The sequence below is a fragment of the Phacochoerus africanus genome, chromosome 3 (assembly GCF_016906955.1).
Source record: "Phacochoerus africanus isolate WHEZ1 chromosome 3, ROS_Pafr_v1, whole genome shotgun sequence".
In the NCBI taxonomy this organism is placed as follows: Eukaryota; Metazoa; Chordata; class Mammalia; order Artiodactyla; family Suidae; genus Phacochoerus; species Phacochoerus africanus.
In genome coordinates this window covers 122000713-122017238 of record NC_062546.1, presented here as the reverse complement: position 1 = coordinate 122017238, position 16526 = coordinate 122000713, and the positions used below count along the sequence as shown (strand labels likewise).

At 45.1% G+C, this 16526-nt stretch overlaps 1 protein-coding gene across 4 annotated transcripts in view; it reads right to left on the bottom strand.

The window, feature by feature from the left end:
* HERC2 (HECT and RLD domain containing E3 ubiquitin protein ligase 2) overlaps positions 1–16526 on the bottom strand; it is a 214175-nt gene that overhangs the window by 91768 nt on the left and 105881 nt on the right. For 3 of the 4 annotated variants that reach the window (XM_047772566.1, XM_047772567.1, XM_047772569.1), the window contains 11 exons: positions 15055–15242; positions 13809–14001; positions 12149–12331; positions 9944–10125; positions 9309–9456; positions 9031–9227; positions 8564–8794; positions 7582–7720; positions 5755–5898; positions 4538–4582; positions 2830–2972 (listed from right to left, as the gene is read on the bottom strand). In XM_047772566.1, the coding sequence (XP_047628522.1) occupies positions 2830–2972; positions 4538–4582; positions 5755–5898; positions 7582–7720; positions 8564–8794; positions 9031–9227; positions 9309–9456; positions 9944–10125; positions 12149–12331; positions 13809–14001; positions 15055–15242 (1793 nt within the window). The remainder of the gene's footprint in view (positions 1–2829; positions 2973–4537; positions 4583–5754; positions 5899–7581; positions 7721–8563; positions 8795–9030; positions 9228–9308; positions 9457–9943; positions 10126–12148; positions 12332–13808; positions 14002–15054; positions 15243–16526) is intronic. The other variant, XM_047772568.1, reaches the window with a different exon arrangement.

The window sequence follows — 16526 nt, the reverse complement described above, 5'->3', positions numbered from 1 at the left end:
ATGACAGGTCAGAGATGGCACAGGACCTTCTCACATGCCATGAAATCAACTCCTACCTATTCGAGGGTAGAAGAACCATTGTGAAGTTAAATACTGTATTTTTTAAAAAGAGGGAAATAAAGAATATTGGGAAATAAATTAGCAAATTGGCAATGAATCAATGACTATGTGCAAAATCACTGTGGCCTGCAGCTGAGCAGTGCCTGCCTCCCAGTACAGGGAGCCCTCCCCTCGCCCACTTGGAACTCTCGACCACTCCTCTTCAGTTGTTCTCATGGTGCCAAGACTTGCTTTTTTTAAAAACTGAAGGAATTAGGAAGAAACAGAAGACACTATTGAGATTTCCAGTGCTTAGGAAGTGTCAAAAATCTAGGGTTTTGCTATGAAGTCTGAATAACTCAGAAGTGATAGGTTTCATCCTAAAAGCTTACAACTCAGAACCAGACCAAGCTAGGAGTTCTGATTCTGGTAACCGAGAGGGGCTGAACTAAGCCTATGCTGAAAACAATTATGAATTCTGGACAAAATATCTTAAAGAACTGTTTGAAGGCCTTAGAGAAAACAGGAATGGGTGCGACCTTGACCACATGGGAAGCCAGCAGACAAGTTGCTGATGGGTCAGTGTTACTGGACTGCAGCCAGAAGCCTGCCAGAGTAAGCAGAGGTACAGGAGAACCACAAAATGCACATGCAGTCTACCCTCGAATCCTTGGCTGACTGCAAAACTGAGACTGAAGAACCAGCCGAAAGGACATGATGGAAGGCCCAGTGCTAGGGAGACAATATGACATTCAGCCCAACCAAGTTCCAGCATGCTGCTCAAGATGTAAAGGTTTCCACTGAAACCTCAGAAGAGACTCTAAATCCTATAGAATTAAAGACCACAAACCAGGACTAAGGGCAACACAAAAATAAACCACCACCAAAATGTCTAGAAACCAAGCCTCTTTAGGATTGAGGAAGACTACCAGGTACTGCACCATCTACAAAAGTAAAATTCCCCATTCTCCAGAGGAAGGTGACAGAACCCAGAGCCCATACAGCGTAATACCCAAAACATCCAGAATAGAATAAAATTTTACAGGTATATGAAGAAGTAGAACCAATGAATGGCTATAATCAGGAGAGAAACTGCCAACAGAAGCAAATCAACAAGTGGCCAGGGTGTTAGAATGATCAAATAAGAGATTTATCATAACAATAATAAATATGTTTTAAATGTATAAAACATATTAACATATTAATAAAAATGTATGTTTCTATTATAAATGTATAATAAAAGACAAATATGAAGGATGAAGAGATGGGAACTGTCAGGAGAACTATAAAACTATAAAATAAGAACCAAATGAAAATGTGAGATCTGAAAATATAAAATAAACAATTTCTTGGATGGTTTACAGTAGATGAGACCCAATAAAGCACCAAACCCTAACCTGTAAAACACGTCAGTACAGGTAACCTGATTGACCTGATTAACCAAGAGAGTTAAATGTAAACAAAAACTCACTAATAATCTTACAGACTACAGTGGTAATCTTAGAAAAGAAAAAAAAGAACAAGACAGGAAAAAAAAAATCATAATTGAAAATAGCCAAATTTGGTGGAAAACAACAACAACAAAAAAAATCAAGCCAGAGATATAAGTAACTTAAGCAAATGTCAAGGAGAATAGAGGGGAAAAAACCACATACACTACAGGTGCATCTTAGTCAAACTGCAGAAAACAAAAGAGAAACAGAAAATATTAAACACAGATGAGAAAAAGACATTTCAAACAGAACAGTAAGAACACTGGCTGAACTTCCCTCCGAATCAATGGAGTTAAAACAATAGCAGCTCTCCCTCTGGTACAACACCCTCCCCAAGTCTCGAAGGACAACTCTAAGTCTCCTTGTTTCCTCCCAGCATGACTCTGGACTGCAACTGTTCAACACCCTCATCATTGCTCATATCCTGTTTTAATCTGACAGGTGACTGCCAACACAGCCTTGTAGCAACTTTAACCTGATCTCTCATCTTGGATTTTCACACCTAATGAGTAGCAAGTGGTCAGGCCAGGTCAGAGGCCCACCCCATTCCTCCTCCTGAGCAGTATCTCCACCTTCTCCCTTCACCCAACCAGTTTCTCAGCTCACGCTGGGTCCTGGCTTCCCACTGGGTCTTGGTCTCTGAGGATTTCTACTAGAGTATTTTCAGCCTTCCCAACTGAGCACTCAAGATTTTGTTGGTGTCTTCATTATTCTGTCCAGAATTTTTGATGTACTACAGAACAAGAAGGGTTTTTTAAAATATCTAGTCTTTCAGGTGGCCGGCCATGAATGTTCCCATCGTGCTTAGAGCTGGTCAGATGTAGTCTCCTCTGAGGCAACAGGCCACAGCCCAGCCCCCAGGTATGCACACACACTCCAAAAGAGGTGCTGGCTGAAAGCCTGGCAGCAACAGAGCATGCTCAGGAAAGGTCACGGCATTAGCGAAACAAACAGGCATGTGCCATATTCCCAGGTCTCAAGGGGCTCTTTCAATAACAATTTTTTCCTGGGAAAAGATTCCTCCATGAATAGTTGAGTATTAGCAAATGCTGAATCCAGTTAATTTTTACAAATAATCCACAGAAATTCGAAGTCAGATTCAAATTTAACTTCATTCATTCTCTACCTAACACTGTAATGTTTCATGACAAACATGGTTAAAACCTACCCAGTCATGGGAATCACTGTGGCATATCATTTAAAATTCAGCTTATATCCTTAAGAAAATACATCTCCAGAAAAAAGTTGTTCATAATCTAGTGTACCGGATTAAAATTGCCAAGGCTACTGACTGTACCTCAAGCTCCTGTTTGTCAAATATGGCCTTCACTGGAGACGGCTGGGTGGCTGAGGCGAGTAACTGCTGCAAGAGGATCATTGGGGGCTGTGGCCCTTCAGGAGACATGTCCCCAAGGTCAGGGGATGCAGCTGCTCCATCATCTAAATTTAAAAACAGATGACACTGTATTTACAACCATAAACATCTCCTTCCTATTAAAGACGGTGCATTGAGCATGTTAAACCAGATATGATCCCTACCTCATAAAGCATTAGACAACTAAAATCTTCAAGGCTTTTTTCCACTCCCTGCTAAATTTTTGGCCCCTGTCCTTCTCTAGTTTGTCTGTCTTTTTAGAGCCAACAAAAGCTACTCCTGGATTCCCGCCCTTGGTTCAGTTCTTAGCCTTCCCTGTCTTAGTGCACACTCATCACTCCAGAAACCCTTCTATGAAACTCCCAAGCTTATATCTCCAGGCCTGGCTTTTCTTTTAATGCTTGTTCAGACCACAAACTGACAATGATTCCAAATACATCATGTTGTGGGGATGATGTCTTCTGTTTTAATCTGAGCACCCTCAGGTGAGGTATTTGACACTTCTTGTTCACCCCATGGCCCACTGATAGCCAGGTTTGGTTACAGTTTCAACTAATCCTCCAGACCAAGGGCTATAAATCTTCTTGATGTGCCAGAGAGTAAAGAGCTTAAGCTTACTGACCACAGGGTCTGGCACAGTTACTCAACTCTGCCAGTGAAGTGTGAAAGTGGTCACAGATGACATGTAAAAAGGCAGGTCCTATAAAACTTCATAAAACAGATGGCTGTGCTGGGTTTTCAAGCCTACTTCTAGACAGCTCCATCTGGAGCCCTTGTTCTGCCCGAAGTGTGAGATGGTAACCCTGATTCAGCACTGCCACAGCTCCTTCTTGGGGTGACCACAGAACAGCCACGCCAGGTCCCTGGGCTTCTGTTTCCTGATCTTCTACACTGTGGATTATCTCCAATGACCCTAACGTCCAATACAGAAAGAATCTGTACTTTCATTAGATTTGGCTCATATTCAGAATGCTACAATTCAATTCGTAATGCCCTCTTAAGTCTAAGAAACAAAACAAAACATTCCAAACTCCACTAGACTTTCTAATTTTTGCCAACAGCACCCCTCACCATCCACCCTATAACTCAAGCTTGAAACATGAGCCATCTTTGACTTTCCACTTGTTTTCCAAAAAGTTATGTATAAGACTACTCTTAGTACAATGTCTACTGGATCCTTCTTTCCACTTTCCACGCCTTCCTTTGGAAGACATTTCATCACTTGACACAATTTCCCTCTCTCTATGATCTCACTATTTCAAATACTCCTATACCTCACTTGCATATTTACCATCTTAAATATCAATCCTTATCATGCGGAGCCCTGCCAGCCTTATGTTTCATACTGACAGCCAGAGCACTCTATCAGTGACTTCAACTGGCCTCTCCAGCTTTAGCCCCATGATCACTGATAAGCCCTGGGCCCTTTGCAAAAGCTCACTACCCAGATACTCAGTGCTTATGCTTGTGCTCCTAACTGCCTCCTCCCCCAGGACGGAGCCTTCTCAGTTCCCTGTACCCAGGATCTGCCACACATTTCAGAGCCTGCCCTCTCCAGCCCTCTGCTGCAGGCAGCCCCAGGACGCCTGTGAAACTGCACTCACACATCTCACAGCACACATGCCCATACCTTGGATAGAGTCATCTGTGTTCATTTTCTCTCCCCACTCTGATCCTAGAGAGTAAAAAATCATAAACAAGGACTATCTTGTTCCCTATAATATTAAGTACAGTGTCTTTCAACAGTAGATAACCAAAAAGTATTTTAGGAGTTCCTGCTATGGTAAAACGGGATCAGCGGCATCTTCAAAGCACTGGGATGTGGGTTCAATCCCTGGCCTGGCACGGTGGGTTAAGGATCCAGTGGCTTAGGTCGTGACTGGCTCAGATCTGATCCCTGGCAAGGGAGCTCCATATGCCACAGGGCAGCCAAAAATGAAAAGAAAAAAAAAAAAAGAAGATTTCATAGCTTTGATTTTTTTCTATTCAAAGTGATATGAGCTGATTCTAGATAACTGAGGTAATATAGAAAAGCACGAAGAAAATAAAGTCAGCTGAAATTCTACTATCTCTATTTTGGTAAGCAGATGAATCTACGGCAAATCTACAGATATATATAGCAACGTGTTTCTTTATCATTTACATGTTTCCATAGCAATGAACATATACATACATATATATGTGTGTGGATGTGTATATGTGTGTACCATCACTGTGAACGCAGCCATGGTAGTTCACCACATGGGTACACCACCTAATAACGGGCATTTAGGAGTCTCTAGTTTTCAACACAAAAACAAGACGAACAAAAAAGCCGTAATGAAAATCTGTAAACATGTATCTCCATGCCTTCTCATATGATAAATTCCCATAAGATAACTTGCAGGAATCCATAGATATACCGATAGAGATGTGTATATGTATATATTTCCCTCAAATGCCCATTAGATGGTTGTACCAACTTAAATTCCCCACTGGCAAAGTGTTAAAGTAGTGCCATTTTAGGTGTATAAGAACCACCTGTTAAAGATGTAGATCCTGATTTCTGAGGTCTGGGGTGCAGCCCAAGAGTCCACCTTCCACATATTCAATGTATGCCATTAACACTGCTGGTCCTCGGGCCATATCTAAAATGGTGAGGCAGCAAAGCACCACTTTCCCTCCCTCCCCACCAAATCCCCTCAGGCTTTGTCTATTGCTTTGCATCAGTGCTAGTCAGGCTGCATGTCTTCCTTATACGTGAAACTCTCTATTTCCCCTTTGATGCACCACCCGTTCATGTCCCTTGCCTGTTTTCTATTGGAGTATCTGCCTTTCTTACTGATCTAGGGCTCTTTACAAAGATACCTGTGTGAGCAGCTGGAGTCTCCTGAACAGCTGGCTGAGACAAAATCTGCCTGAGTTGGTCCTGGTGGGAAAGCAGAGCACGGCCGGCCTTTAGGATATACAGCTTTAGCTGCTGGCTCCTCAGCAGGTCCAGGTCTACTTGTCCTGTGGAGAAAAAGAATGGTGCAGGAATGGCACACACTGCCTGGGCTCTCGCCTCAGCAGCTGTGCAGCTGAGGGGAAGGCACTCCCAAGGGACACAGCTGACTGTGCCCACTGGCAAAGAAGGACTTGCCTTTCCCAGAGCTATGGGTAAGCATCCCCCACCTGCCCCAGGTTTTACCTCTTTCCTGCTCCCCATGCATCACCTTGGGTTGAGGTAAGGACTAGATGGTTTAGCACAGTGAGAGCCATGTTAGCTATTGCTAGTATAATCAAATGTTTCCCAAATTGCTAAAATTCCAAATTGCAGATTACCTACATCACAAATGAAGTACTTTCATCTTATCTTCATAAGACACCTAGGAGACAATTTTGTCAGATACTTACAACATATGGCTCTTTAATTCATGGAGATTATGGCACTCCCAGAATCTTATCTAATCAAACAACTGCAGGAATGTACATGGGCCAACTGAGGAAGAGAACAGGGAAGCTGCCACAAAGATACAGGCAGACCATGAGGAGAAACCGACTGTAGTCACAGCAGCAACACTCCAAAAAAGGACATGCTGGAGGCCATGAAGGCAGCATGGGGACCTGGGCATGTGGGAAAAGAGGACGTGGGAAGGGCCTGAGGTGCCACTGAGGCACCAAGCTCGAATATCTGGCAAGCAGGTTTATTCACTGCGACAGGAAATACTGGCCAAGGGACAACATAAGTTGAATTGCGGACATGTTGTGGTTTTCACGCATCTGGCCCTCCAGCCAGAGATGTGAACTGGAGATCCAGAGTTAAAGGTGGTCATCATCATAAATGCTGCAGCAGCAGTTACAGGAATGGAGAAAAATGGGTGAGGAAACTCAAGAAAAGTGGGCAGAATGAGCCAGAAGTTATGGATAAAACCAGAAGGATTTCCAAGGTATAAAGAATAGTCAAAGAGAAGAACTCTCAAAGAACATGTGAGGGGCAATGTAAAGAAAATCAAGAGAACAGTATTCCAGACCAAAGGAAGAGTTTAAGCAGAGTGATCTTGGTCTTAGACAGGTGGCCACCATCAGATACCAAGCAAGGCAATTCTAAACACACAGGCCCTGCTGGGTATGGCTGTGACAAGGCTAGGAACAAAGCTCCCTTTGGGCAACTAGGCTAGAAGGGTTAAAAAGGGAGGGAGAGAGAACAGACTCCTCTTCAAAAAGTGTGATCAGAATAAGCACAGATAAGATCTATAGGAGAAAGACGAGTCCCAAAAATGAAGAGAAAATAGGGCAGAGATAATACTTGAAGAAATAATGGAAAATGTTCCAAAACTGACAGCAAATATCAAGCTATAGATTTAAAAGGCCGAACTTTGAAAGCCAGAAGACAGCAGATCTTAAATGTTTTTATTACCAAATTAAAAAAAAAAAAAAGGTAATTATGGGAGGTAAAGGACATGAGATGATTCTCAGGAGGCATATACTTAAGACTGTGGTACCAGAAGGTGGGAAGGCCTGGGGTTCTTCAAGTGCCACGCCCACCACAGCAGCATTCTTTGTATTACATACCCACATCACTACACCCACCCTAACTCAACCAACGGCCAATCCATATGAAGCCAAAGACTTGAACAGTGACAGAATGTGCTCTGACAAAACGACTTTGTCCAAACAACACTAGCTATTTCATCATGAAGCACATGTACTGACCTGTGAAACCCTGTTTAAATGACTTCTTTATTTTGTGCTTTTCCAATTTGCTTCCAGCAAGGTTCACCAACTGAGCCCAGACCGAGAGCATGGGTTCCGTGAAGGGTAAGTTGGTGACGGAGAAGGCCACAGCAGGGAGCTGAAGAAGGAGCACATCAACCTTCAAAGTTTGTCCAGTAGGAATAAACAAATGTTCTAAAAATTACCATAAACACGAATCTTAATTCTGAAATACCATAGTTATCTGCAAGCCTTTTTACATCTGAAAATAATTTTAAAAGATGACACTGCAGGCAAGATAAAGACTTACATGTATAGTAAGTATAAACCAAATTAATTTTTTCTTTACCAACTTATTAACATAATTACATCAAGGTGGTAGTTATTACCTTCTTAGGTATTTTCTATACATTTCAAATTTTATACAAAATGCATATATTTAATAATCAAAACAGTATCTTACTGAAAGATACAATGAGACTGCGCTTAAGTTACAGCAAAGTCATATAAATCACTCACTTTTCCCTGTGATCCCTAATTCACAGATTTAAGATGACAGGAGCTGCTATATGTCATGTCACTTGGTATAATTATTGGGCATCTGTACATGAAGAATGACTTTTTTAAAGGAATCATTTTTAGGTTTTTTTGATAGTTGAGTTGTTTTAATAAAAAATAAATTTCACAAATTCACATTTTAAAATAACTAAAACCAACTTATACTTACACAGGACCCTCTAAATTGCAAACACCTTTCATGTCTTTTGAAGCTAAGATACATGAACTAGCTATACGACTCTATGAGATAGGCCCTATTAACCACAGGAGTGGAATGCAAACCAAGAAAGAAAGATAGATGGTTTTCCTGAAGTTGGACAGCTTCCTAGAAGGCAGTCATCAACTGCAAGAATCAAGTTCTTCCTGGTTCTCACATAAAACCCCTTTACCTTATTACCTAGTAGCCAAAGACAAGTTCACCTACTGGCTTCAGCTGATTCAGTGGGCAAATGCGACAGGTCCGCATGTCGGAGAACTGCACGGTGATTTTGCCCTTCGGGGTGATGCGAGTCACGGTGCCTTCTCCAAACTCATCATGCATGACTTGTCCCCCTAGTCGCAAGCGACCATCAATGCCTCCAATCACAGCCAGGACTGCCATGAGGCCCCCCACCTCAGGGTTCTCAGAATCAGGAAAGTAGTCTTCTAACAGGGCCTAATGCAAAGAGACAGCAGGCTTGAAAAGGAGAGCCCAGGGAGCTGCCTGCTTCTTAAGTATTCACAACTAAGTCAAACTCATTGTTACATTACTTTTCTCAATAATTTTCTCCAATAAAAAATATTTTAAAATATATCATTGAAAACACACAGCAATTAAAAAGATAATTTGACAGTGAAATCAAGACTCTAGGGGAAAACTTAGCAGACCTGAAAGGGCAGGGTGGTACCCACCCCCTCTGCTGGCTTCCCAGTGGAGCTACGGGTGACAGAGTGGAGCTGCGAGTTGATGTACTTGTTTATGAGTCCATTCCACTGGCCCAGGGAGTGCAGTGTGCGGAGCAGCGCCACCACCTCTTCTGCTAACGTGCTGCTGTGCGTGGCCGTCAGAGAAGCCTGCGGGCGGGCCCTCCGCCTCCTCAGGGTGGATTCTGTAGGAAATATAGGAAAAAGGAGCTACCTGGGGCCCTGCTCACTTGTCCGGGATGCCAGCAAGGGGGAGAGCTGCCCACCTCTGAGAAATGGGACGTCTGAAGAGCAGGTGGTGAGCAAGCTGCCCAGGAAATCAAACAGCTTCTCCACAAGGCACTCCATGTCCCTTGCCCTTTCCGCCTTGTCCCATGACGGAAGTACTGCTTGCAGCAGATGTACAGCTAAGATCTGATAAAGGCAATTTAAAACAGCAAGCATTCAAGAAAGCCATTAGCTGACAGATGAAAAGAGGTTGTATTTTCTCTACATTTTTTGTTCCTCTAATACAATTAATCATGTGAAAATTTTAACATTCATTACTTTTGAGCCAGATAACTACATCCAAGTTGATTACTGCTATGCATTACCAGAGGCTAAAAAAATAAGCTACGTTACATATGCAGATGTTCCTTTAATTGTAACTCCTTTTAGTTTAATTCTTCTCAAGACAATTATATTAGAAAGCCTGTGAAGCAGATCAGAGCAGTGGGTAGAAATGACCACTTCACAGACAAGCAAGTCAAGATCCTCAGCCTCTAGTGTCTGTGTTCATTCTAGTTCTTTCCGCACTCACGGCTGAACACAGGTGCCCAGTTACGATGGCCAGTCTTCTTAAGGGATTTCCACCTTTCCAAAACTCACACTGAGCAGGGGATCAGCCTGATGGCATAGTTACCTGCCGCTGCAATGAGGCAGCGGTGAAAGGCGCGTGTCCCTCCACGACCTTGGTGAGTAGCGTAATCCACGGTGCAGAGCTGAGGGCGGCGCACATGTGTGGGGTGAGTGCAATGCTGCGCACGAAGCCCAGGGTGCACCAGCTCCGGTGCTGTTCCCGGCACACCTGCCTGCTGGGGGAGGCTGCCAGGACAAGACAGAGCAGCTTGGCACCCAATCTCTGGAAACATACTCCCTACAACCTTCAAATCCGCCCATGTCACATTATTTTCAACAACAAGCTCCTTTACAAATACGTTCCAATTTCACTAATTCAATGTGAGAGAGACAGGAGAAGACCTGCCCGTTAACTCAAGGAACACGGTACATTTTAAAAAGTCTCTCAGGTACATGGAGTAACTCAAACCCTGAAAATATTCCATCTACTTAACCGTTCCTAGGCAGCAGGAGAACAATTCGCAAATCAAATAGAAGCAATCTGCTAGAGGGCATCTAGTGTACTCTGTAAGTCTCATATGCATATTTCACTTATATTTAATCTGCATCATAAATATCCAAACCAAGTTTAAAAGGGCTGTGATATGGAGTTCCCATGTGGCTTAGAAGAAACAAACCCAACTAGTATCCATGAGGACTGGGGTTCGATGTCTGGCCTCACCCAGTGGGTTAAGAACCCGGTGTTGCCACGAGCTGTGGTGTGGGCCAGCAGCTGCAGCTCTGATTTGACCCCTAGTGAGAACTTCCATATACCAAAGGTGCGGGCATAAAAAGGCTGTGACAGCAGACTGAGAGTAAGAGGTTTTCACAGGGTTCATGCAATTTGACTCTGCTCCACTGTGACCCTGCCTGCCCTTCCCAGGGTCTCCCATGCTCTTCTGGCTGGCAGACACCCTAAGGCGAGTGGCACCATGTGCTCTGCTCAGATGGACAATGGCAGCCCTTCCCCAGCTTCCACAGCTCCAGCCTCCTTGCTCTCCTGACTTCCAGGGACACTGCCCTTCAGACACATACCAGCCTCACACTTACCCACACACATGCACAGGCACTCACACCTCATATCATGTGCATGCAGGCTCACAGTCACTCAGAGTCACTCATACATACACACACATTCACACACACTCAATCTCACTCTCACATACACATGCACTAAAATTGGCACATCTACACATACATGCGCCACTTACTTCCTCAGCATCTTTCACACTTCGACACACTCACATTCACATACTCAAATAAATGCTTTGGTGTGTTGAATTGTAACCCCCTACCCCGCATTCATGTTTACCCAGAACCTTAGATATGACCTTATTTGGAAATAAATTCTTCATAGATGTAATTAAGGTAAGGATTGAGATGACATTATTCTGGATTCGGGTGAACACTAACTCCAATGAAAGGCCTTGTAAGAGGCAGAAAAGAACAGGGGAGGTGGCCAAGTGAAGATGAAGCAGAGAATGGAATGATGAGACTCCAAGCCCTGGAAGCCTGGGGCTGCTGAAGTTCCAAGAGAAAACTGAGGTCTCTCCCCTAGAGCCTTCAGAGGCAGTGCAGTGCTGCCAACACTTTGATTTTGGACTTCTGGTATCCTGAACTCTGAGAGAATGAAGTTGTTGTTTTAAGCCATTGTTAAGGGTTGAACTGCGTTCCTCCAAAATTTCTATGTCGAAGTCCTAACCCTAGTACCTCAGAATGTGACCTTATTGGGACACAGGGCCATGGCAAATGCAGTTCATTTAGATGAGGTTAAACTAAATGAGCGTGGGTTCCTAATCCAATGTAACTGAGGTCCTTGTACAAAGGAGAAATGTGGAGACAGACACACACAGGGAGAACGCCATGTGAAGATAAGAACGGAGATCTACAAGCCAAGGAGCTCAGTTAGTGGAGAGGCCTGGAACAGATGCTTCTGTGCTCACGGTCCTCAGAAGGAACTCGCCTTGATCTTGACCTTCTAAGCCTCCAGAACTGGGAGGAAATAAATGTCTGTTACCGAGGCCACCCGGTTTGTGTTACTTTGATGTGACAGCTCAAGCAAACTAATACAGCTACCATGTTTGCGGTAATTTGTTGCAGCAGCCCTAAGACACTAATACACTCAATTTTGCACTCATGCTCACACATGTGAGCGCACACACAGACACAGACATGTACATGCATCCACAGCCCAGTTCTGACTCTGTGGCCACAACTATCCACTGCATACATGTCTTATCCGTCGTCCCACTCTCCACCAATACTCGCAGGAGCCCACACAGAGTCTTGAGGGCTTCGCTCTGCATGACTTCAGCATGGACTCCAGCAGAGAGACAAAGAGTCTGCAGTAAATTCACAGTGCTGGTGAGCATCATTGCAGTGGGATGAATGTTCCTTTCAATTTGTTCAGCTTCTGAAAACAGGAATAAAAATAAGAAATGACATTCCACGTAAACTGGAAAATGTCTCTGCCTGTAACTTGAGGGATTAACTATCACATTCTCTTCTTACTGTGCAAAGGGAAGTACAATTAAAGACAGAATTTAGGGAGTTCCTGTCATGGCGCAGTGGTTAACGAATCCGACTAGGAACCATGAGGTTGCGGGTTCGGTCCCTGCCCTTGCTCAGTGGGTTAACGATCCGGCGTTGCCGTGAGCTGTGGTGTAGGTTGCAGACGCGGATTGGATCCCACGTTGCTGTGGCTCTAGCGTAGGCCGGTGGCTGCGGCTCCGATTGGACCCCTAGCCTGGGAATCTCCACATGCCGCGGGAGCGGCCCAAGAAATAGCAAAAAGACAAAAAAAAAAAAAGACAGAATTTAGGATGCACTAAAATCTCATCAGCTTTGGCCCCACCTTCCTCAAAGGAAACAAGCCTTTTAAATTACAGTTAAATTTTCTAAAGTAATTTCACATCAGCTTAGAAGCAGTAAAACAATTTCAAGGATTCACTCCTTAGCAAAACAGCTTCTCAAGTGTCAAAAGCTGGTTGCTGATGAGCTGGCTACGGGCGGGACAAAGATGAGGTGGTTGCCTTCATGTGGGGGGAGCTAGGCGCTCATGTGTCTGGGCCACTGGCTTTCAGATGAGGAGACACATGGAACTGAGCCCTCTCAGCCTTCCCAAGTGAGGCCACCAGGCAGGGAGCTGGGAGGAGGAACACCTGGCTTGGACCCTGTCAGATGCAATAACAAAACAAGCACCGCCCACTTTGGGCAGGGCCACATAGCTTCTTGCACACTCTTCCTCATATGCCCAAGGCAGGGGTCATCTGTTTCCAGCTGACACGCATGGAGTGGCCTGCACATACTGAGCACTGAGCATAGCCTCTGCCACCTTCCACACCCCAGTTTCTCTAGTGAGCTCAGCCTCTTGGGCTTCTTCTCCTAACCATACCAGTGACCTTAGGATCCCAGCCATCCTGTGCCTACAGCTGACCACTGAGCCTCAAGAACCAGAGTTGGCCTCCTGGACAATCTCACCAAGATCAGCATCCCAAGGTCTTTCAGATACATCCTCCCACAACCTTGCACTGCACCCCCTGCCCCGGGTTTAACTTTCTGAGAGCACTCTAAATTCTCACCTCTACTTTTCCTAAGGCAATAAAGTATGGACTATTACGTACCACAGTCTGAGGGGTGGGCCTTGGAGGGAAGGAAATATCCACTCCTGCAGGTACCGGCTCAGGGCCCCCAAAGGTCTACCAGAGACGAAGACACAGCAAGCCCTGCACTACCCCACCCCCCACGTTGTCTTAGGGGCACAGGAGAGTCGAGTCCATCACAATCACCTGGGGACTGTTTAAACCAGACTTTCAGGGAAAGCTCAGCCTACAGAGTGCCACTCACTCCCAGATGAAAGGACACAGCTTGCCAGGCCCCTTAGCACCAACCAGAGTCATCTTCTGTGTCCGAGTCCTCCGCCGAGGGCTGCGTGGAGGCCGGCAGCTCCGCCAGCTTCAGGTCGTACTTCCCCTCCTTCCCCATCCTGTAGGAGTTGGTGCTGCCTGTGTCCCACTGGACCCTGATCCACCCGTCCTCTCCAAGTTCACCAATCACGCGGCCCAGGCCAGGAGGAGGTCCATCCTGGGGAAGCAAAAATAAAGACTGGTTAAGAGGGTGGTGGCAGCACTACGCACAGACTTTGAGTCAACAGAGAGCTCCAAACCCACTTAACACACACATACATAAAGTGTACACCAGGACTAACCTCGTATTCCTTCACCACAGAGTAAGTGGGCAAAGTACCAGCTCACTTAGTGTCCTCTCTAAGCCAGTGCAGAGAGAAGACTTTCTAGCCTGGACTTGCTGCCCGACCCTCGGCCCCTTCAATCCCTCACGGGGCCTCAGAAGCTCAGGAACCTCAAGCAAGCACAGCATCTCTTTGTTCCCTCTTGTTCTTCAGTTTTCCCTCAGATCCTAGAGCTCATCTCCACCTCTCATTTCTACAAGTAGAAGTAGTTTTTAGGACACTGCTCCCTGTTCTGGACACTTTGATTTCTGAGATAATTCTCAGTAGGTATGTACTTAAAAGTAAGGCTGAAAAAACCTGCACCTGACAAGAATGCTCCACATCACAGGAGGGTGAACTCAGTCCTGAGCCAGTGGCTCTGGTAATGGTGCACAGCCCAGCTCCTGACCTCTGCCAGGGAGACCTGAAGAAATGCAAGAGGAAGGGGCTGCGGGGGAGAAGAAAGGTAGGCACTGCCTAAGTAAGTGCCAGCAGCTGCTGGGTTGGGGCACGTAGCAGGCACACAGCCATCAGCTGGCAGAGGCCACCATCAGAGCTTTCACAACATGATTATTGAGTTGAGGTTTATCCTCTCCTGCTCACTCTCACTCTTGTTCTGGGCTGCTCCTCCAGTCGGGCCCATGCCAGAAGGTTCCTGAAAACACTCACCACTCCTCACAGACTTGACCCTACCTGAGGGCCCTATAGCAGGCTGCTGCTACTCCCTACTGGCTTTGAGATTCTATTCACCTGCCGGGGAATTGACAACTATGTCACCTGTCAATCATACATGTCCTGAGGGAAGGTAGCATATGTTCTAGCTGCTACCCACACATACCATGAAAGTCAGGATGCACCAATGGTGACTAACGTGCGGTTCCTGTGTTTAAGTCAAATCTCTTAAGTACCTGATCACCCCATTTCCAGTCCACGCCTCTCATGACCCTGGTTCCAATCTTCATCATGGCCGCCAGCTCCGGCCCTGAAACCGGGAGCTGCACTGGGGCTGTCTCCTTCCGTGTCTCTTCCAAAACTGTGGCAGAAGCTCCTCGGGCAGAAGCATTCATGTCTTCTTCAACATTATCACAACTGGGGCCTATCAGAGCATTAAAAACAGCAGATGAGGAGCTCCTGTTGTGGCGCAGTGGTTAACGAATCCGACTAGGAACCATGAGGTTGCAGGTTTGGTCCCTGCCCTTGCTCAGTGGGTTAACGATCCGGCGTTGCCGTGAGCTGTGGTGTAGGTTGCAGATGCGGCTCGGATCCCGCGTTGCTGTGGCTCTGGCCTAGGCCGGTGGCTACAGCTCCGATTCGACCCCTGGCCTGGGAACCTCCATATGCCGGGGGTGCGGCCCAAAAAATAGCAACAACAACAACAACAAAAAAAAACAAAAAACAAAAAAAACAGCAGATGAGCCGATAAGCAGTTATGATTTCCTAATCTTAATCTACATTTTTAATATATTAATGAAGGTGATAATTCTAAAGAATCTGGAGATCCCTGGTGGCTCAGCAGGTTGAGGATCCAGTGTTGTCATTAACATGGCCTGGGAATTTTCACATGCTGTGTGTACAACCAAGAAAAAGAATCCATAGTGTATTTTTTTAAATCAGTAAAACATACCATAAGAAATTTTATTGATGATAACTAAAATATTTAAAAGGTAAGATGAGGACAAAATATATAAATAGGTATCAGAAGATATAAAAGATATAAAAATACACAGAAAAAACATTTATTCTATTTCTAGGAACTATGCCCTGCTCCAAAAAGCAAAACGAATTTAGTTATTAGCACACTCATCACTCATATTTTGATTGGAATAGAAAAACAAAAGACAAACACTAAATGATGAACAGGGAGAAATTAACAAACTTTAATTATGGTACTGTGCAGAAAGGAGCTAACACAGCAGACTTGGTCCTGCTGTCCCTTAGAAAGGCCTGCTTATAAGGTTGGCCTCTGGGAACCTGGATTCGTGAGCACTCCCACCATCCCCTAAATGCCAAGAATGTGTCCCTGTGCCTACACTCTTTGTACAAACAACATGGTCTTTGCTGAAACCTGCTTCCTTCTGCAGGTCTGGAACTTAGCCAAATGCCAGGCAGAGGTGCCTACATGACTTGCCTCAGGGAAAGCCCAGGGCACTGATTCTCCACTCTCTACACAGGAAGACAACACTTCACATGTGTGGTTGCAACTCTTTTTTGGGGGAACTAAGTGTATTCTGTAGGTCTCCCAGGGAGAAGACTTGGGTCTGATTTTTCCCAGACTTTGCCCACATGCCTTCGCTGATTCTTTCACTGTAATAAATCTTAGCCCTGAGTATAACTCTATCTGGGGCTTGTGAAGCCTGCTAGCAAATCGCTAAACCCAGCG